Consider the following 23213-nt stretch of genomic DNA (forward strand, 5'->3'; position numbering starts at 1 on the left):
ATGAGTTATATGATGTTAGTAGATATTAATTTATGAGTTGCATGTGTGAATCATGATGTTGGAAGAGAAAATTTTGAGTTGTTGAATTTGTTTCTTATAAGTTGATGATTTTGTTCTTGAGTTGTATTTTTTATTTGGGTGTACTCTCTCAAAGCGAGAATTTACTCAATTAAGTGAGATGGTGTGGCCATTTTAGAGGTGCTCTTTGAATTATCTCGCTTGGAAAGCTCGTTGGTTAGTCAAAGCAAGGGGTTCACTCACTTAAGCAAGTAGATCGCATCTCCTAAAAGTGCTCTCTAACATGAGTGGAGAAATCCAAGAAATCAATGGAGTAGTTTTTAGGCATTGGTATGCCATTGTAGTGTTGACTTGACGTTGTTGACTTAATTTTGTAACGCCTAATTCTAATACCCAAATTATACAATATAAAATTATAATATTTTCGCAATTATATTATTAACAATATCTATATATTTATTTAATAAAATTTAAAAGTAAAGAAAAGAATATCTTGTGAATTTAATACATAACATATCGTTCTAAAATATTTAGAATAACGTATTATTTTACACATTATTCATTTTCCTTACTCTTTTAATACAATATATATATATTCATAACGGAAAGAAAATTACAATTAAAATAATATGATTGACAAGTAAAGTTATAACAGATCCATCAAATAGTCTCCATATTCCAATTTCCTTCCATGTAGGACAGCAGTAACAATAACAGCAAAATGATCTGGAATCTCAAGTTGATCCATCTATTTATAATATATTTAATTTAAAAAAAAAAACAAAGAAAAGAAAGGAGTAAGAACAATATCCAATAAATACAATAATTCGAACGAATAAACATAATTATTTATAAATAAAATTTTAACATATATATATATATGTAAATATATATATATACAGATTAAATATTAGATTTTCTTGATATAATAAAATTTGAATTATACTTGTAGTGACTAGTCAGGATAAATGAGCATCATTATAACACCAACCAAAAATTATTCCACCTCCATTTCTTACTCATTTAAATCCCCAAGGTTAAACCTCCAGCTACAAATAATTCAAACTTTATCGTCTATGGCCATAGAGTATTAATTATCTTTAAAATGAGTAAAAGACATTTTAACAAATTATATTAATCATAAAAAAAATTACTCAAAATAGATTTAAGAATAATCATAGAATAAGTAATAGTAATTAAAGGTTAAACAAATATATGAGGTTAGAAACACCCCACTAAATAATAACGTAAATAAATAAACATAATAATTAAAAGTTAAATAGTTAGATGAGGTTAGGAACACCTCACTGAATAAATATAACAATAACATAGTAATTAAAAGTTAAGTAGTTAGATGAGGTTAAGAACACCTCACTGAATAAATATATAAATATAGTAATTAAAAGTTAAGTAGTTAGATGAGGTTAGGAACACCTCACTGAATAAATATAACAATAACATAGTAATTAAAAGTTAAGTAGTTAGATGAGGTTAAGAACACCTCACTGAATAAATATATCAATAACATAGTAATTAAAAGTTAAGTAGTTAGATGAGGTTAAGAACACCTCACTGAATAAATATATAAATATAGTAATTAAAAGTTAAGTAGTTAGATGAGGTTAGGAACACCTCACTGAATAAATATATAAATATAGTGAGGTTAGGGGCACCCCACTAAATAAATATAATCAAATAAATGCATAAATAATTATACATAATAGTATATAAAATTTTAAAAAGATAAGGTTCTCCTCCCCCTTACCTAGATAAGTAGGAGTTGAAACTAGTGCAATATCTCTCTAAAAACTTGGGCAGAATCTCTTCCTCTTTCTCCTTAAACGAGGCACTAGAGCAGAACCTCCTTTTCTTTCTCCTTCTCTCTCTCTTACTTTCTCTCTCTATTTCTCCAGAATTTCCTTCTCTCTAGAATTCTGAATTTTCAAAACCTTAGGCCCCTATTTATAGAAATTTTGAAGTTACTATGCACTATGCACTATTCATTAAAATAATATTATAAGTTACTATGCACTATTCATTAAAATATTCAAATTAATTATAAAATTGAACCTTGCTTCCCTCGTGCCACCCTTAGCAGCCATTTACTATTCACGTATACGTATACGTGAATAGTAAAATACGTATATGTGAATAGTAAAAATATGTATACATGAATAGTAAAAATACGTATATATGAATAGTAAAAATACGTATAAAAATATGATAAACTTTCTAATAATCTCAATAAATATTTAAAATCAAAATAACCTGTTTTATTTAATAAAATTTGGAATATTACAATAATAGTAATTACCATTTTTAAAATTGGGATGTTACAAATTTCCTTTTTAAAGATCAAACATTGTGATTTGGTAGAGTCAAGCACTTAGATTACTCACAAGTGTTGTAAGAGATCTCTTAGTAGAAATGTGTGATTGCATATATTTGTTGTGTTTTGGAGTTGTTATGTTGTGAAATTACTGTGTTGTGAAGATGAATTATTGATGTGTGAATGAGTTGTATCTTGTTTAATCATGTCGTGAAGTTGATAATGTTGAGTTATTGAAAGTTGTTAATTAATTGTTGTTGATAATACCTATATAGCCATATATTGTGTTTCTATATTAAGTTGTTTTCTTGTTTAGGTTTTTACCCTTGTTTTTCCTTGTTATTGAACTACAATAATCATATTATCATGGGAACATGGTAGGATTCGGTCAAAGGGGAAGTAGGATTTTGGTGCCATGCTGATGGTAGCAGTGTTTTAGGTGGAGGTTGTCCTAATACAGCTAGTGGTTGCTTAATTGACCGACAACTTAGGATTTTATTTTTTATAGTTTGGATAATTTTAAATATATGTACATTATGTTACAACTCCACTAAAGGATTATTATGTTTTTAGTTGTTTGTTCTTATACATATATTGTTGCATGTAAATTCATAAATTGTTAAATTATAATCTTAAATATTTAGATTTATGTTTTTTTAATTGCTAAATTGCAGTAAGTGTAAGACCTGTCACATCGTTATAAAGCATAACCTATTACTTCAACTTAAAGAAAAAGAACTCTAACAACACACAAAAAAAGGTTAATTAAGAGCTATCTAGAGACAATGTTTGTTATTATTTACATATCACATGAGCTAGTTATGGCTCCTAAGGCCTGTGTATTACTAGTACAACCAACTACTTTTGAGCTTTTTTTGTTTTATACTTTGATTGATATTGAGGTGTATATATATGTTTCATTAAGTTTTAAAAAATATTTAAAATTATTTTAGTGATTTATCAAAATTATTTTTCCTTGGAAGTAATGTACCGAGTCTCATCTTATTCTTTTGACTTATTTTTAAGAGTAGATTTTATCTTATATTCTTGACGAATTAACTTGGTCTTAGGTTATTTTGAAAAATTATTTTTTTTCATAATAAATATAATATTTTAGAAAGTTTTAGAGAGATCTCAACATATTTATTTCTTAACCACTTTATCTTTTTATAAATCATTCGATTGTCCTCACTAAAAACTTGTCAATTTAGGTATTCTAATAACTATTAAGAATTAATGATGAATTGTGATTCATGATTGATTATGAAGATGGAAAGAAAATTAGTATTTTTTGGGGGATCTTAAAAATGTGCTCGCATTGAGGTCCTATAAACACCATATTGCCACACCCTTGTGGATGTGAGAGGACCGCCACAAGTTGAAGGTGATGAACCATGAGAAGAAGGTGTTGTCCTTCAAGGCAAAATGAGCACATGATGGCATGTGTTAAGAGCTTTGGTTGGCACCACTTCTATAGGCACACTAATATTGCATAATGGACAACGATGTCTTCTCTACTTTTGTTGAGTGGTGGCAAAAGGCAATTGTTCCTCTCACTTCTAATTGGGGAGAAAACCATCACTCTAGATGACATGTCATTTCTCCTTCATTTACCTATAGTTAGGATACCATGCCCATACCTCAATGTGATGTAGCAACTTGGAGTCACCTTCGACGAAGCATTTGCAATCCAACCAGTTATGAGACTTATACAATGCGTAAGTATAGATTGAGGACATATTAGAAACGAGTTTTTTTTATTGCAATTGGTGGGTTGCATTATCTTTGATGACAAGAATGCCACGTAAATTGATTTGACATTCATATTAGAGTTTTTTTCACGACCTTGACAAATATGATGAGAACGCGTGGAATGTCTCTATCTTGGTATGCCTTTATGATTAGCTCAGTCAAACCAGTTAGTTTATATCATATGAAGTACATCGGAGGATATAACTCTCTTAAAAATATTTATAAAAAAAAAGTTTTATTTAACCCGTGTATTTTGTAATTTTCTTTTTCACATTCAACTATATTAATGGTTTTACATATTTAGATTTTCGAGCATTTTTCAACTATTGGCTCTCACACATTGACTGATGGATACACCGATAGTCTCTCTATGCTTGTCGATGGGAGGTTGTGAGAGACTCTAGTGTTGTAATCACCACTTAATTAAATTGCGTTGGAACCACCTCCACTAGTTAAAACATGAGTTTTGATGTGTTAAAATACTTTTGTCTTGCATTTAATTTTATCTGTAATTGACTTGTTAGGATTAAAATTGGGAAAGGATTAGAATCTGAAAACCTAAAATCATTTTTATTTTGTATTACTCAAGTTTACCAAATACAAATTTCTAAAATCAAAGCCTATAAAATATAAATCACGAAAAAAGTTTTTTTTTATTGAAAAGGTTTTTGGGAAATCAATCTTCCCTTATAATCGATTATCATGGAATAATTGGTGCATATTTGTATTGATTAGGGATTTAAAAATTAAATGTAATATAACTTGTACCTTTATTAAGTATAGGTGATTAGTAATCTCACTAAAAATATTCAAAAAGATTAATGGTTAATTTTGATCTTACATAAAGTCATGTCTTATTTTAATTTAAGTTTTTTTTTTAAAATCAATTTATTAATAAAAAAAATTAGAAATAAAATTATCTAAAATCTAAATAAGGCATTCCTTTTATCCAAATCCATTTATAAATTAAAGATTCCAAGATTGTAAAAAATTGAATGACATATTTGCTATAGTAATCAAAATTAATATCTCAAATATTTTCAAAAATATCAACTTAAAAAATTTCATATTTAACAAATAATGTTTTCCTGAAATAATATTTATTATAAATAAATAGGCATGTTTCTTTAAAATAGTGGTTACTAGAAATCTCTTTGAGCCTTCATGATTGAGATCATGTGCAATAGAGCTTCAAGTTGTGATTATCCTCATTAGAGTGAGTCATCGCTTTTGGTTTACTATTTTGTAGGAAAGGATGGTATCCCTGTTATTTTATAAAACAGGTTTCATAGGCTTGCTTTTGTTTTGTTTTTTTAGGTGTGTGATTATAAGAGGTTAATCAGAGCGATTTGGTGAGAGTTATCCACGGTGAACTTTTCTGGAGGATTTTTATTTACTTTTTAAAAAGTGACGTTTAATTCACAACAATTATTTTTTATATTTAAAAATTATAAATTTTAAGAATTGTAATTTTTAAAATGATATAAATTTGTTTGATTAATTATATGTATAAATATTTATAAATGTGTGTATGTGTTTTAATAATAATTTTTCAACACCAATATTTTTTACTATTTTACTTTTAACAGAAATACTTATATAAGATTTTCTTAACCTATAATCATTTTTAATTTATCATTTTGTTATTTGTAACACTATGTTCTTTCTTAATTATATATGTTTATGATATATGTAAATGAGAATGTTATTTTATGTTGTTTGGTTGCTGTTAGCCTTTGTGGGATGAGAGTTAGAATTGTGATAACTCTAATCTCAAGTTATAGAAGATATAACTTAAGTGTATGAAAGTTGGTCAGAGGAGAGTTGAGATATATAAGACATATATTGAGAAATGAACTTCATAAGTTCATAACTCTAGGATTTTAGAGAGAAGTTAGAGAGATAAGCTCTAGAGCTTGAGAGATTTCATTTCTAATTTTGTGAGAGCATTGTAGATATTTTCCTTAGTCAAGTAGTGGTGTTGGATTGAAGATTCAAGGTTAGAAGATTGTGAATTTGAAATACCCGAAGAGATTCATTCTTCACTATTCCTTTTTCCTTTTCTTATTTCCGAGCGATTCGAGATAAAACAAGTTAGTTAACTGATTTACTAAGATGTGTTATTGTTTCTAATATGATGATTATGCTTTGAAAATCATTCAAGTTGAATTTGAAGATAAAACTTAGTGTTCTTCATATCTTGAGATTTTCCTGGTAAAGGTGGAGAATTGATGATCTTGCTAAGAACTATTGTTGCATGTAGCAATTTTTTTTTTATTTTTACTTGCACGATGTTAATAGATGGTATATGATGAATTGTATGCAAGGTTTGAGTTTTGGATGATATGATTTTGAATTGTTGGATGTTTTTCTTGAGTTGATGAGTTGTTCTTGGGTTCATACATGTTTTATGGGCTTACTCACTCAAAGGATCCATGGGAGTCGCTCAAAGAGAGTAAGTGAGAACGTTTATAGATGCTTTTTGGTTTGGTCGCTTAAATGAATTTTGGATGCTCCGAGCAAATTTCAATTACTCTAAGCTATAGTTGTTGATAACTCCAAGTTAGTTGTTGGTAACTTTGAGTTAGTTGTTAGGCGCTTGAAGCACTTGTTTCCTTTTTTAAATTATAACGTTCTCAACTTATCTTGTTTAATTGGTTGTTTACATGATGTAAGATGAAGATTGAATGTATTTAATTATATAATGACCTATGATGATGTTTTGGGTTGATCACATTGAAACTTGTATGATGCATTAAGTTGCCTATTATTGGAAGTTGATTATGTTTAAAGTTGTTTATATCTTTAAGTTGTTAAAGTTGATAGTTGCTTAATGTTGAAGTATGATGATGCATTTATATAAATGATGTTGTATGATTATAGTTCATTATGCATTGATCTAGGATGATGTATGATGATATTTCAAGTTGTTAAAGTTATAAGTTGATAATTGATTAAATGTTGAGTAAGTTGAAAGGTGTTTGATGTTTAAAGTTGATTTAAGTTGTTAGGTTGTTAGGGATATGGTGAAAATACATCTCTTAGTTGAGATACATAAAAACTAAAGGAGAGTAAAATTATTTTAAAAATTAAAATATTTCATTTTGTAAATTTAAGTTGTGGTGCTCTCTAAGAGTCCAGTTGATAACCTTTCAGTAGGTAAGTTGGCTTCTGAATGTGTGATTGTTTTTAAGTTGTCTCTTCTAAATTTTATGTGGAATTTGTATAAGGATTAGGTTGAGGTATACATGTATAAAGTGACAAATCAAGTAATATATAAAATTGATAGGTAAAATCCTTAATTAATTGCTAAAAAAGTGTGTATTATTTGGTGAATAGTTGGCAGACTAATCTCATGTGAGGCTTAGATATGCATGCTAAGGTCGTGATAGACTCACACTTAAGTTGTTTTATCCTAACATTGATATTAAACTTTCATAGTTTAAGTAGCAAAACTTGAAAAATCAATTTAATATGTATACATAGAACTTTAAGAGGCCTAATGTTGTTTATACTTGACCTAGTTTTAACAAGTCAAACATTGTTGTTAGATAGGGCTTAGCCATTTAGATTACTCACCTCTGTTATAAGAGATCTCCATAAGTTGATATACATGATGACACATTGCTTAAAATTGTTTATCCTAAGATTAAAGTTGTTTATGTTGAAAATGTTTTTCATGTTGTAAGTTATATTTGATGATTGAAAGTTGTGATTTAAGTTATAAGTTGAGGTTATGTTTCAAGTTGGAAGCTAACCAATTGTTTAAAGTTGTTAAGTTGTGCATGAAATTTCTTGCATCGAGAAAGTTATAAGTTGTTTAGTTGTTTATTAGTTGAATATAAATTGTTTATTTAATTGCCTTATTAATTTTTAGTTATTCAGTTGACTACCCTTAGTTGTTAAGTTGTGAGATGATGTTGAAGTTGAGTTATGCCTTTAAGTTGAAAAACTAATCCATTACTTTAAGTTATTTATGTTGATGAAGGTTTTACTTGATATTATTTTGTTTTACAAATTTACCTTTTATTTTTCTTATGATAGAAACTAATGAGAATAGGACTTAATTAACAAGAAAACTTATTTAACTTGTAGATAGTCATGTAATTAATGACTCAATTTCAATGAAATCACTCTAATGTGACATATTTGTTATATAGATATTTGATCGATAATCATATATATATATATATATATATATATATATATATATATTTGTTTTTGTATCAAACACAGTTGAATCTCCCATAAAGCTTTGAATTATAGTTACTATTAAGGTTTCTACCATTAAGGGAGTTCCGTCTTCAGATTTTACTACTGTTAAAATATATTGTCTTTGTTCAGAGGAGAGATAATTATCCCACCAACCTTTTAATGCTCCTGTAAATCCAGCTATTAATAATTTAACAGTTTGTTGTTCACTATGTTTTGCTCTATAGGCTGAAGCAGCCATGGACATTTCGTGTGTTTTTCTTAAGATTTGATGTTCGGTCATCCCATCTATATTCCATTCAGAAATTCCTTCACCATTAAAGGAGGAAGGATTTTCTAAGTTCCATTCTTCGAATTGTATATCTGGAAGGGTTGGCCTTTGATAATAATTTCTAGTAGTAGGCATATTATAATTAGGTTGTGTTTGGGTAAATTTTCTCTGTATTTTAAATATATTATCTTCTAAATCTTCTATATCTAAATTACCTATTTCTTCTTGAGGGATATCTATTATATTTATATTTTTTATATTTAATTTTTCTAATTTTTTATTTATTTCTGACAATAAATTGTCTGTGTTATTTCCTAATTTAAATTCTTTATATTCTTTATCTGTAAATCTAGTGGGAGTTATTAAAGATCTTTCTAAAGGTTTTATTCCTAAAGGATTTTTATCTGAACTTTCTGGTTTTTCTTCATAAACTTTTAAAGCTACTTGATGTATTAATTGATTAGTATAATTTATTTGACTATGAATATTTTGTATATCTAATACTGTGGGATTTTCATCTGGATTTCTTCTTCCTATCATTTTAAAGGGTGATGCTACTACTTCCTTATTTTCTATATTTGGGAATTTAACTTCTTCTAATGGGGGTATTTCACTTATTTTTTCTCCTGATTTAGTTTTCCATATTTTAGTAGCATTTTTAAGAACATTAACAGTTAAATTTTTAAAACAATTTTCTTCAAACCATTGGAAATATGGAATATTTTCTTGAATTTCTTCTAGATGTTCATAATATTGTTCTCTAAGGGTTTTTAATTCTTCTTGTGTAAATGTTTCAAAAAACCATTTTCTTTTTTCTTTATTTTCTTCGGCTAAGAATTCTTGTTTTAGTAACTCTTTATCTATTTCAAATTTATTTATAACATTTATAGTAGAATCTATATTTTCTTCTTCGGCAAGTTCGGTTTGTGATGGAGAGTTATGAGTTTTTGTTTCTTCCCAAGTATATTCTGGGGTTGGGACTGTATGGTTTGGTCTAATTCCTTTTAAATTCATGTTTTTATGATATATTAAACTTGATCTGTCTAATGATCTTCTAGCAGTATGAAAAGTATTAGGGGATGCCCTAGAGCTTTCTCCTATTCTTAAAGAATTTATTCTTCTTAAAGGGGCAAAAGAAATTTCAACAGTTCCTGATTTATATTCTACAATTTCTTCTACTTCTACTGGTTCTGGGGGTTCTGGTTTTAATATATCTTCTAACCTCCATTTTAATCCAATTGTTACTTCATTATGTTTTAAGGTTTTTGGTATTACTGCACTTATTTTTTCAGGATTTACTAACAACATGGTAGTTTCATCCTTTGGATTCATTAATAAGGCTTTAGGAGCCAAATGAGTTTTCATCACTTTATAATATATTCTATAAAGTATTGCTATAGGGTATGAATTTTCATTCCATTTATTTTCTTGTATTTTAACATCTAATATTAAATTATTATCGGTATGGTGAAAACTTTTAAGTGCTATTGAATAATTTGGATAATTATTAATATATGCTGGTCCATTATGCAAATTCGTTTCAAACATAGCCAATATCTGATTTTCAAGTTCAGTTGGCCTATTATCTCTTAAAGCTACGAATATAGGAGTATCCATGCCTAACCTAAACAGAGGTTTTATGGCAATTTGAATAGAACCTATATGCATATATTTATAATTTTTAATATGTTCAACTATTAAAGCTTTAGTTATTAAAGGGATTTGTTCATGACTTGTTTTAAGATCAATTTCTTTGTCTACTGTTTTTATAACATATTCAGAAGTAATTTTGAAGTCCACTCTTTTTCATATATACTAGAGATTTTCAATTTTGGGAGTATCCACCTATTTAACTGGTTTTCTATTTCTGGGATTATTAATTCGTGTTGTAATAACTGATTCATATTATTTTCTTCATCATTTTTCATATCTTCTTCTAACTTATCTTTTCCTTTGAATATTTTTATTACCCTTTCCATCCTATCACACAAGTAGTATAACGGGAACACCTCGGGTTTTACTGCCTCTCACTAGGTCTTACTACCACTCTCCGGCTTACCAACGTTTCCACTACCCACAATGAACTAGGCAAAGTTGGGATAATAAAATTATTCTTGGAAATTTCAAAGCTAAAAAATGATATTCAAATGATTCAGAAAACAAGTATGTTTCAAATTATTAAACAGAATTAATATTCTCAGAACTTATATTTCTCTGTAATGGTGGCAGAGCCTCCAAGTTAGGTCAATATAAGAACAGCCCATTTTCTTTAGGGGGTTCGACATGAGCGGAGCCCTGCAAGAATTCTCTTGTTAAAAAGTCTGGTATTGAATTATTCTTTCCTTTTATAAATTCAATTGCAAAATCAAAACAAGATATTAAACTTTGCCATCTGGCAAAAATCTGTTTAGAAACCAGGTTTTTAACATCTTTTTCTAAAACTTCTTTTGCCGATTTACAATCTATTCGTAAAAGAAATTTTTTATTTATTAAATCATGCTGAAATTTGTTCATGCATAAAACAATGCTTAAAATTTCTTTCTTAATGGTACTATATTTGGATTGGGCTGGGTTCCATATACCCGAATGATATTTTATTATTTGTTCAGGGTGGTTTTCTAGTTTTTGTTTTAATATTCCTCCATACCCTTGGTCCGAAGCATCGGTTTCTACTATTAATTGGGCTTCAGGGTGTGGTATTCCTAAACAAGGTAAGGTTTTCACTTGGGCCTTTACTTCTTGAACTATTCTTGTTAATTCGGGGGTCCAAGGTTTTGGGTTTTTTCTTAATCTACTATATAGGGGTTTACAAAGAATTCTTATATTAGGGATAAAATCTGCTACGTAATTTACACATCCCAAAAATCTTTGTAATTGAGTTTTGTCTTTTATTTCATTGGGAAATTTTTCAGAAAATTCAATACTTCTTTTAATAGGAGTTATTGTTCCTTGATATATATCATGACCCAAAAATCTTATCTTTGTTTGAGCCAATTTTATTTTCTTTTGGGATATTACCATTCCATTTTTCTTGATTAAATTCTTAAATATTCTTAAATGTTTCATATGTTATTCAATAGATTCTGAAAAAATTAACACATCGTCTATATAGACTAGTGCAAATTTTGAATAAGGATTTATGATAGTATTCATTATGTTTTGGAATTCAGAGGGAGCATTCTTAAGTCCCATGGGCATTACATTCCACTCGTATTGACCAAAAGGAACTACAAATGCAGTTTTATACTTTTCTGATTCTTTAACTTTTATTTGATAATAACCACTTTTCATGTCAAATTTTGAAAATATTGTGGCATTATATATTCTATTTATTAATTCTGATTTGTTAGGTAAAGGATATCTTATCCATTTTAAAGCTTTATTCAAAGGTTTATAATTTATGACCATTCTTGGTTCTCCTCTTTCTATTTCCGAAGCATTTTGTACATAAAATGCTGCACAACTCCAAGAAATGGTTAAATTTAATCATCATTTATTAAGCTTATTATTAATCTTTGAAGAGTAGAAGAAATGGTTCTTCGATATATTTGAAAATTATAAATAGTATTTTCTAAATTATCTTCTTCAGGTCCTAATCCAGTTATTCTCGTATAATGAATATAAACAGGATATGAATATGAAATATTGAATAAGAAAAATTCAGAAACGATATATGAAATATTTAAGAAAGAACGAGAAATTATGCGAACTGGAGGTAGATTCGACATAATTTTCTTCTAGAATTAGATTTTTTAATTTATTTAAATATTCTATTTTATCTTCTTCATTGGATATTTTATCTACCATTTCTAGAGCTATTTTTATTTCAGCATTAATCACATTGATATTGAATGCACATGAACAAGAATTTTCCTCACATTCGCATTCACTCTCTTCTTCACTAGAAGTTTATATATATATATATATATATATATATATATATATATATATATATATATATATATAATCCTATAAGGAGTTTGCTTTATATTTTTTTATAAGAAATTACATAAATGACTAAGAACTGATATACGAGAAACATAGAGTAACTAATGTTTTTTTCCGTTACATAGTACCATACTATACTAAATGTAATAATCTATCTATCATGTGATTACATTATTTCTAATTTAAATTTTAATATTTGAAAACTATCAACTAAAAATAATAAAAATACTATATGACAACATAATTTATTTACTATAAAACTTAAATATAACATGACAAAAATATTCATTTATAACAAATTTGAGTATCATAAAAGACCAGACGAAATTCTGAAGAGAATTATTTTCAAATAAAAACTTGTCTCCATTACTCCCAAATGATATTAACAATCATTTTTTAGTAAGATAAAAAACAGAACAATCATATAAAGGCGAAAATCAAATCTAGAAATAATTAGAGACTAAAGCAATTTTAATCTGCATTATATATTTAATTATCGATTAGCAGTGGTCGTCCTAACCTGCATAATAGTTAGGATCTGTCTGGGGGAGCTACGAGACGCATAAAATTTCTCCAGCAAGAGTAAAATTATATATTATAGGATAATCTATAGAAGAATAGAATCTAATACTTCGGTTGACTGCAAAAGAGACACGCCTAATCCCCGTTTGCACTCATAAGCATCAAAATTAAAATCTATCAACTCTCGAAAAACTAAGGATCCTTTCATTGCATTGCAAGCAATGAATTAATATCTCAATAAGCTCAAACATCATTCAAAATAATAAATGCATCAACAAAAGTAATGTCTTGGGTCTCGACCTCAAAATTCAAAATTTATACTAACGATGATATGACAAAAAAACTAATTCATCCTTCTAATAAGCTCATTTATGTAATCTTCCCTGTTGCCAGCGTCACCACCTTCAACATAATGATTTCTTTTCTTCTTCAGACCACCTAGGGGAGCTTTGAGCTTGAAAGGCCATAGAAAATTGTTTGCCTCCCTGAAGTGAGGTCCAACAGTCATTATCTCATGGATCAGATCTTCGATGCAAATGATCCCATTCTTCCCCAGAGTCTGAAAATGAATAGTGTAAGTGATAAAATTGAGTAATAAAACAAACCAGCAAAGAAAGTATTTAAAGACTGTTGCTTGATAACCATGCAGACCTCCTCAATAATAGAGTTGTCTGTCAGAGCAATTCTCTGCTTGTTAACTTTTCCGAAGCCCCTCTTGTAGATCAATTCCCTTACACTCTTCAAATTAGGGTACCTGAAGTAGATTTGCAAAATATTAAGAACCCATGGTGCAGGTAGTAACGAACCATGATAATCAAGAATGCTGAAATTTTATATACCCATAGGTAACATATGGCTCAACCCTGCGCAGCATATTCACGGTTGCTTTGTTAACTTTGAGAAAAACGCCATTAAATATCTGCAGTCAAAATAAATATAACAATAAGGCTATACTGTTATTAAAAACAACAATAAGGCTAAACTCTAATACTGCTTGGACATACAATATAATCATAACACAACACAAACACCCACACAATTGCAAAGACAGTGCATAACTTTCCACATAAGTAATATCCAACACATTTGAGAATGATTACAAATCCTTCAAAGCTCCAATTGCGGCCAAGTGTTCACACTTCACAAAAGCATAGCTTTTGGTATAACGATAATAGTGCATTCACCCTCACATAATGAGGAGGCTTAAAGAAGGTTTTAGCAAAACTCAGTTTATCTTAAGGAGGGTGAAGTAAATATTGAATAGGTAGGGCATTGTTGCAAATAGCTAGCTCAATCAACAGAACCAATCGGTTTTCTTCTAGGTTCACTTGCAAAGCATGATTAAAACACTTTTAATGATCCTACCAAGATCCAAGCAAAATGAGTTTTATGCTGGGTATAAATTTTAGAAACATTTTAACCAGCAGAACATGTAGATTGTGTTTCTACAAACAAGCATGCCATTTTAAATTACTTTATATTAAACATTCAGTAGAATCAAATCTTTTTAGCATGAACATTTCTGAAGTTATTGCTATAACTAGGTCAATAACTTGATAAAAATGTTAGTGAACAGCTGAAGCTACCTACTTCAATCTTATTTGACCTTGAGACACTGCACTTCTCACTGCATGTAACAAGAAAATAAGGCAAAAAGTAGCTCATCTTTACAAGCTACTCTGGACCAAGAGTAATTTTCAAAATAATCACTTTTCACAACAAAGTTTTTCAACTACGCCTATGAAAATAGGAATGTTGTACGATTCCAAAACAATCAATGATTTTGATCCTAAAATTATTAACTATACAACGTAAAACTCAAAGCCTATGCTATAATCATAAAGCAAAATAATGAAGTTTGCAGCACATTGCACAACACCTAGATTGAGTTAGAAATCGAGCAATATAATTTCCATACCCAGGCACCTAAAAAACTCGTTTAGAAAAAATCATAATTGACTTTCTCAAGCTTCTTGTCAAACTCAAGAAAATAGAATTCAAGGTTTACTGCAATGTAATTTAATCAGCCAAGCTGTAGGGTGTAGGGTTTAATCACATTGCACATCAAACAGACGCAAATATCAAATAGTTCAAATAACAAGAGCAACCACAAAGCCCGGACAATAGCACCTACTTCCTCCTCCAAAAACAGAGTTACTAATCAGTCATCAGCCTCAATTAAGATCAAAAACCAATAGCAACAACTCATTATGCAACTACCAATTAAAAGAAAACCTAAAAAGCCTTAATGTGTATCTGAAAGTTACCTGTCTCAAACGCAGAAGCTGCAAAATCTTCCTTGTTTTCGGGTGCATCGCATTGATACTGACATTACATAAACCCAATTCAATCATAACAATGACAACAATCAAAAGGTAAGGAGAGTAATACAACAATGGCATAATATATAAATATCAATGAATAATTACCCGCGGATCCTGATAATGAACAAGAGCTTGGCTTCGGGATCCACATAGAACCCTCCCTTAAGCTTGGCTTCACGCTTCAACCTAATGAGTTCCTTTTGCTGAACAAGCACACACACACACACACACACACAAAGATAATGTTATATTAAAAACAAAACTCTATCAATGCAACGCTCCCAATTCGAATTTGAATACCTGCTCGTCGTATTCCTTGGCGTACTGTTTGGCTCTGCTAAAAATGAGTTTGCGCGTTTCAAACCTCTTCTTTTGGGCGGCATCAAGTTCCTGTATTTTGGCCAAAGCCCACTCCTCATTCCTCTTTTGCTTCTTCAGCACCGATTCGGGAACCAAAGCTTTCGCTGCCTCTTCGCCCATCCTTCATACAACAACAATCACATTAAATTAACCAAATCACATTAAATCACAAATTCAAGAGATTTCAATAATTTGCTTAAGATTTCATCAGAAGAATGCAGAGAGAGAGAGACTCACTCGATGTTGTGCTGCTTACAACGGCGGAGGGTCAGTGAGGCCGTGAATCTCCGTCTTTTATATGTATAGGGTTTTCTCTATCAGCACGTTGGTATGATTAGCTTTGTGGCCTTTTGTTTCTTTCGTCACTTATTGGGCCTTTTATGTTTCTAATTGGGCCTTCCGCAAATTATTATGGTTAATTTTTTTTAATATAAGTACACTTCCGTTTTTAAAAAAATAATTGAATTTTTAAAATATTCTTAATTTTTTTAAATTCTTTTGTTTTAATTTTTAGTTTTACATCTACAATATTTAATTTAGTATTTTTTTTTTACACATCTTCCTTCCTTTTTTCAATTTTTACATGCACCCTCTTACCTTTCTTCCATCATACCTATTTTGGTAGCATGTTAAAATTTAAAAAAAAAAAGTATGTGAAAAAAAAAAAAATATCAAATTGAAAGTTGGAAGTGTAAAATTAGGAAATTTAAAAAAAACTACAATATTTTATAAATTTTAAAAAAATAAATAAAAGAGGTGTACTTATAAGAAAAATGAGGTGTATATATCATGAGCCAATTATTATTTCTACTATTTTTTTTCTTTAAATATATCACTCATTTTTTTATAAAAAAAACATATATATAACTAATCATAACCTCTTTTTAAGTTTTTTTTTTAGTAAAACCACTTTTAAGTTTTAAATTATATTTTATTTTTATGTAAATAATACATACTTGATACAAAATTATTTTAAAATATTGATAACTTTTTAAAATATTAAAATTTAATTTAGAAATAAAATTAAGAATAATTAATTAAAAGAGATACAAAAATTGAGAATATTTTTAAAAATAATATCTTTAACTAAAAATAGCTTAAAATGATTATATTGAAAAAATAACTAATATTTTATCTAGTACAATACACATGCATATATATTATATATAATATATAATTAAAATTCACAATAAACTATATATGTAAATAAATATTATATTTAAATATATATATATATATATATATTATTTTTAAGATTTTTATAAATAGACTTTATTTTACACCTATTAATAGACTTTTTAAACATATAAATTATATTTTAGAATATAAATATTTAATTTATAAAAATATTTTTATTTATTGATAATTTATTTTAAAATATTAATATTTAATTCATAAATAATTATGACTGTAACATCCTGTCATAGTCCGTGCACTCAACGACTCATCAATTGATAATGAAAAATAATCACATCTACCTAAGGATAACACCAACTATTGGTTACTCAATAGTTACAATATACATGTATATTTATAACTAAAAGAAACAATATATATATATATATATATATTTTTTTTTTTTTGTATGTGTGTATATAACTATACAATAATCTAAATAACCAAAGTGTTGCCTTAGGTGCCAGTTAAGCACATCTATACAATAGCTACCTAAGAGCAGCCTCCAAAAGACAACAACTCCATCATCCGTTTACAACATCTCAAACTTGTATCTACTCTACTCTCGTATAAAATATGATCATCGTAATCAAACTACATGAAAACAAGTAAGGGTAAAATATTGAATGTAACTAGAGTTAAAAATATGTTATAAACAGGGTGAAAATTGCATAAAAATAGGCCCTAAAAGTATTAAAAAAAAAAAGTAAACAAAAAATCATACTATTTTTTAGTTGCTCGTAGGATATATTTTCACATAATTTTTGTTATGCTTATAGCCAATTTTAGATTCAAACATAAATTAAATTTCAAGTTTTCACAAAATGTAAATCTAATATTACAAGTTTTACGTCTTGAATCAGTCAAAGTTTGATTCAAAATTGTGTCGTAAAATTGAAAATTATTATTGTTTTAGAATGAACAAATCAATTAAAATATAAATGTTAAGTTACCTAAATGAATATTTCAATAAATAAAGGACTACAATGAATCTAAAAAAATAAGATAAATGATCACAATTATAATTTAGCCTAAATTTTTAAAATTTTCATATTTTCATTGGGCTTGTGAATTGACCCGCTTATTCTCGTGGCAGACACTAACTATAGATTTTTGATTAGTTATTTTGCTGACTTGATTTATCTGACCGGTTTAAAATGCAAATTTCATGAATTAAACCTTAAATGGGGTTGAATCGGTTCATATACCCACCCTTAAAATAAGTTGATGTGAAGAGAATTAATTTTAAAATTTTAATAAAATATTTGTAGGTTAAGATAATAAATTACAAAAAATGTACCTTTAATAATCATTAATTTATAATCACTTACATATGTTTTTAATCTCTCAAATTTAGGGTCAATTTATTTTTAGTCTTTTAAATTTAAAATTAATTTTTTTAGCTAGGTAATTTTCAAAAATCTTGTTTTAACCTCTTAGATTACTAGTAATAAATCTAAAAGTAATATATTGAGACAATTATATATTACATTTTATGCATTATCAACTAGATTTAATGTGATGTTTTTCGAATTTTTTACTCAAATAATACTATTTTAAAAAAAAATTTACTCAAATAGCAACTGTGCAAATTTATTTCCCCAACTAACACCATTTACTATTCACGTTCAGAACGGGCCATTCTAAAATCAGAATTGGTCGTTCCAGATTAAAAAATAACACATGGTGAATAGATCCGAACGGGCCGTTCCAAATTCAAAATTTGCACACAAAAAGTGGAACCAGAACGGGTCGTTCTGAATTCGGAATGAGTTGTTTTGGCCTACAGATTCAGACCATTTTTTTTTCGATTTTCACTTATCAAATACTTTCACTTATCAAATACCAAAACTCAGAGACTACTATCAAGTGATTAAATTTATTGAATATTAACATTATAAATATAACTAAATAAATTTATTAAAATTCATTACAACAATAAAAATCAATGGTGGCTGGAATTCATAACCAATATTTGGATATGTCTTCATAGTGTGACCAGGGGTATGACAATAGGAACAATTTTTTACATGATTATGTTGTTCTCTAATGTCCATCTCTGTTCTAATCCTGCTGGACTTTGGCCGACCCTTGAAAGTTCTCTTAAGTTCTGGATTTGGCCACAAAGTTGGAAGAAACGCAACATCTGAGGAAAATTTGACCTGCTGGGAGATTTACAATAAGGTTAAATGAAATGTGATATGATTGCGGAAAGTTTCAGAAAGTTCATATTCATTGCTCGCATGACCTGCCGAGAGATTTAACGTAAGGCTAAATGAAATGTGGTATGATTGTGGCAAGTTCCAAAAAGTTCATATCCCTTGCTCGCATGACCCATTGAGAGATTTACACTAAGGTTAAATGTAATGTTGTGTGATTGCGGCAAGTTCCAGAAAGTTCATATCCCTTGCTTGCATGGTCACACCCCTGGTCACACTAGGAAGACATATCCAAATATTGGTCATGAATTCAGTTTCCACCACCATTGATCTTTATTGTTGTATTGAATTTTAATAAATTTATTTAGTTATATTTATAATGTTAATATTCAATAAATTTATTTATTTGATGTTAGTTTCTGAGTTTTGGTATTTGATAAGTGAAAATCGAACAAAATTTTTTTTATTTATAGGTCAGAACGGCCTGTTCCAGATTTAGAACGGTTCATTCTGGTTTCACTTTTTGTGTACTAATTTTAAATCTGGAACGGCCCGTTCTGATCCATTCGTCATGTGTTATTTTTTAATCTAGAATGACTCGTTTTAGTTGGGGAAATAAATTTGCACAGTTGCTATTTGGGTAATTTTTTTTTAAAATAGTATTATTTGAGTAAAAAAAACTCATATTTTTCACTAGTAAAGACATAAATAGATATATTTTATATGATAGTATTTAACAGACTTTTTAACAAATTTTGAATATAAGAATTAAAATAAAATTTTTTGAAATTACAAAAATTTTAAAAATCAATTTTAAATTTATAGAACTAAAAAAATTTAACTTAAATTTAAGAAATTAAAATTATATTTAAACATTTGAAAATTAATGATAACCTATTTTAACTAAACATAATTTGTATCACAACCACAATTGTGAATTTCCAAATCAATGACCACAGCGGTAATTTATTTTCTAAAAAGAACCAAATACTTTTTTCCTTACACACTTTACGAGTTACCATTGGTCAAAAGAAAAAAAAAATCTCCACTGAATATATTGTTCACTTTAACTCATTATATAAGTTAAGAATCAAGCTACAACTACCAGCCTATATACCTGCTATTCTTCTTCCATTTCAAAGATATTTCTCTGCATCTGAGTAGAAGACACACATAATTGAGTAAATGTCTTTGAAGCAGAAAACTTGAGAAACATGGAAATATTTCTTAGATGTTCTTCTTAACCCAATGTTTTAAATTGACTTAACAAATTTCTTCATTTGGGAACATTTGAGCAATTATGATTCTTTTTACCCTAAATTTTGAAAACGACACAACAAGTTCTTGATTTTTAGGAAATATATTTTCACTTGTGAATAGTGATGATTCATCTTTCATTCTTCTAGAGGACAAGCAAGATTCAAGTGTGGAGAGGTTGTTAATCTGTCAAAATGTTATATTTTAGGAAGATATTTATTGATGTTTTGCCTTAATTTATTGTTAATACTTTGACAATACTTCACTTTTTTAAATTAAGTGTGCAGAAAAAGGAAAATCCAAATGTAGTGAAATCTATGAAATTATGTAGCAATTGGACCGATAACAACATGCATGTGTAGCCTATATCAAGAAGCAAAATTATGTTTACTCACATGTATAGTATTGCTTGGATGATGAAGCACACCTTCCTTTTTTGGAGCACGGTCATGTCTCCCTCTATGTGTGTGAAGCATGATTGTGCTTACATATATGCATGGTCGTGCTTAACAAATTAAGCACGCCTGACTGTTGAAAGCACGTTTGTACTCCTTTTGATTTGCATTGAAGAATTACAAAGGCGCAATCATGCTCCCTATGCATGGTCTTGCTTTAGGAGTTTGTCCTTGATTTTGTTGACTATAAATAATGATGTCTAGATCACACTACAAGCATAAAATTTTTATCTAGTTTTCTAATGTTCTTAGCTAAAGTTTTTCTTGTAATTTCTTCTTTCTTTTATTCGTCATTAAGGTTTTGAAAGAGGCTAAAGGCCAAATCCTAAAAGGAGGATTCTTCTTATCACAATTAATTCTTTTTCCTTATTTAAAAATTCATTGTTATATAAAACATAATTATTACAAAAATTTAATATTCATATATAAGTTAATTTATTTTATAGTTTTTATTTTATTTATAATTTTAATTAATTAATTTAAATTTAATTATATATTTTACATTTTTTAATAAGTAAATGAATGATAATGAAATAAAATCATTTTAAAATATATTTTAATTAAAGTATATTTATATGATTAATTAAATTAAAAATATACTTTTATGAATAATTAAATTAAAAGTATTTTTAAAATATTAGAATAATTATTTTTAACGTAAAAGGGGAGAGCGGTGTAATATTTTATCTCTCATGTGAGAATAATGTAATTTACTCTATATTTTAACTTTTTTCTCATTAATATATTTAAAGATGTAATACGAAAAAAAAAACATTAACTACTCATTTTGTTAATAACAATGATCTTTTTTAATTGAACAGTATTTTATAGTCTTTGTTATGTGACTTAGTGATCACCAATTCCAGAGCTATTATATCCTTTGTAGCATTTTCAAGTGTGTGGATTACTAGATCCTGTCTAGTAGGAGAGACACACATAAAGAAAGGGTTAGTGTTAAATTTTTATCAACTATTTTATGTTAGTGTATCTCTTTTGTTAGGAAATTCCTATGCCAGTGAGGATAAACACATATAATATTTTTCTTGTTTTTTTTTTTGAGGTTTTAGTTTCTTTGGTACGTCTAAAAGTCTAAAACTGTGAGAAGAAAAATAAACCCTAAATTAAGGGTGATCTTATAAAAAATTTAACCATAACCAAAATTAATTGGTTTTATAACAATTGGTTAATTAAAAACTATTGCAAAAATTAACTTTTATTTTTTAAGTTAAAATTTTGCTATATATATTTTTGATTGGTCGAATATGATTAGGTACAATTTTTATAACCGGTTAATTTTAATTAAGATTCTCGATTAGTATTTTGATAGGTAAGAGTGCCTTTAATTTCTGTAACAAGTACCTTTTTAAGAGTTCAAATTGTGAAATCATTTTTTTAGAAAATAAAAATTTATTTAATTAATATTCAAGCATAAAAATGTTGAACAATTTTAAGAATATACGTTTTGTTAGAACTAGTAAACACTAAATACTAGAAAGTTTTATCACTAATATAATTGGACTATGGATTTGATCTAATGTGTCATGCTTTTCCTTTATTTTTATATATTTTTTCTTTTAATTAATACTTTTTTCTCTTAATCAATTACAATATATATCTTTATATTACTTTTGTCTTCATAATTAATATTGTTCTTTCCTAACCAATTATAATGTATGTCTTCTAAATTAATATATCTTATCAAATTAAGTAAATTTATTTAGTTAAAAATATTTTAATTTAAAAATAATTAATATATAAAATAATATAAATTCAGTCTTATATATAACAAAAACAAAGTATTAACAAACAATTGTTCTATGTTAGGTATTATAAATTATAAACAAGAAGAATGAATGTTGAAAAAAGTTAAATTAAAACACTAACTGATCTACAATGGAAGAAAATTGAATTACCGTCATTATATTCTCTAAAATTCTTAATATGATTTTGCTCTTTTCTTTATATTATCATGTGTTTTTAGATATAAAATATTTTTTTTGTCTTATGAGGTTTATTTTATTTTGGCCGACACTTAGCCTAACCTATATAACAGTGGAAACTAATTATTTAGAACCCTGAGGTTAGAGAAATTTAACCGCATTTGATAGATTGGATTACACAAAGAACCAAAGATATTCAAAAGAAAGAAAGAGAGTCAGAGAGAGAGAAAGAGAGTGAGAGAAAGATTAGAAACCGCACTTCGATCCGAAACCCTCTTCGAAACCGCATTTCGATCCGAAACCCTTTGAAATCGCACTTCGATCCGAAACCCTTTGAAATCGCACTTCGATCCGAAACCCTTTGAAATCGCACTTCGATCCGAAACCCTAACCTAAGTTAACGTGCGTCGATGGAGCTTCGTTCTCGTTGAGGACTTTCCAATCCCATAGTTTCTGGTAGACGTAATCTTTCTGATTTTCTCTTTTACTT

General features: G+C 28.0%; 1 protein-coding gene and 1 long non-coding RNA gene across 2 annotated transcripts; both read right to left on the reverse strand.

The window, feature by feature from the left end:
- Positions 1 to 547: 547 nt before the first annotated feature.
- Positions 548 to 2286, reverse strand: LOC145953939 (uncharacterized). The gene is made up of 2 exons (XR_014431156.1): positions 1784 to 2286; positions 548 to 766 (listed from the first exon to the last, which is right to left on the reverse strand). It is a non-coding gene; the product is annotated as an uncharacterized LOC145953939 (long non-coding RNA).
- A 10948-nt stretch (positions 2287 to 13234) lies between these two features.
- On the reverse strand, positions 13235 to 16101 carry LOC109815363 (large ribosomal subunit protein uL30w). Its single transcript, XM_083059319.1, has 7 exons — positions 15974 to 16101; positions 15677 to 15857; positions 15482 to 15579; positions 15320 to 15377; positions 13892 to 13971; positions 13704 to 13806; positions 13235 to 13611 (listed from the first exon to the last, which is right to left on the reverse strand). Exons 2-7 carry the CDS (start codon positions 15854 to 15856, stop codon positions 13396 to 13398), a joined length of 735 nt encoding a protein of 244 aa, XP_082915445.1. The 5' UTR covers position 15857; positions 15974 to 16101; the 3' UTR covers positions 13235 to 13395.
- Between the last annotated feature and the right edge of the window lie 7112 nt (positions 16102 to 23213).

This window comes from Cajanus cajan, chromosome 1, assembly GCF_000230855.2.
Source record: "Cajanus cajan strain Asha chromosome 1, NIPB_CcT2T_4, whole genome shotgun sequence".
Classification (NCBI taxonomy): domain Eukaryota; kingdom Viridiplantae; phylum Streptophyta; class Magnoliopsida; order Fabales; family Fabaceae; genus Cajanus; species Cajanus cajan.

Coding starts and splice junctions, on each gene's coding strand:
- LOC109815363 (XM_083059319.1), bottom strand. CDS start 15,856: ATGGGCGAAGAGGCAGCGAAAGCTTTGGTTCCCGAATCGGTGCTGAAG. Junction 15,378..15,481: donor TTCATTATCAGGATCCGCGG/GTAATTATTCAT, acceptor ATGTAATGTCAG/TATCAATGCGATGCACCCGA. Junction 13,612..13,703: donor ACAACTCTATTATTGAGGAG/GTCTGCATGGTT, acceptor ATTCATTTTCAG/ACTCTGGGGAAGAATGGGAT.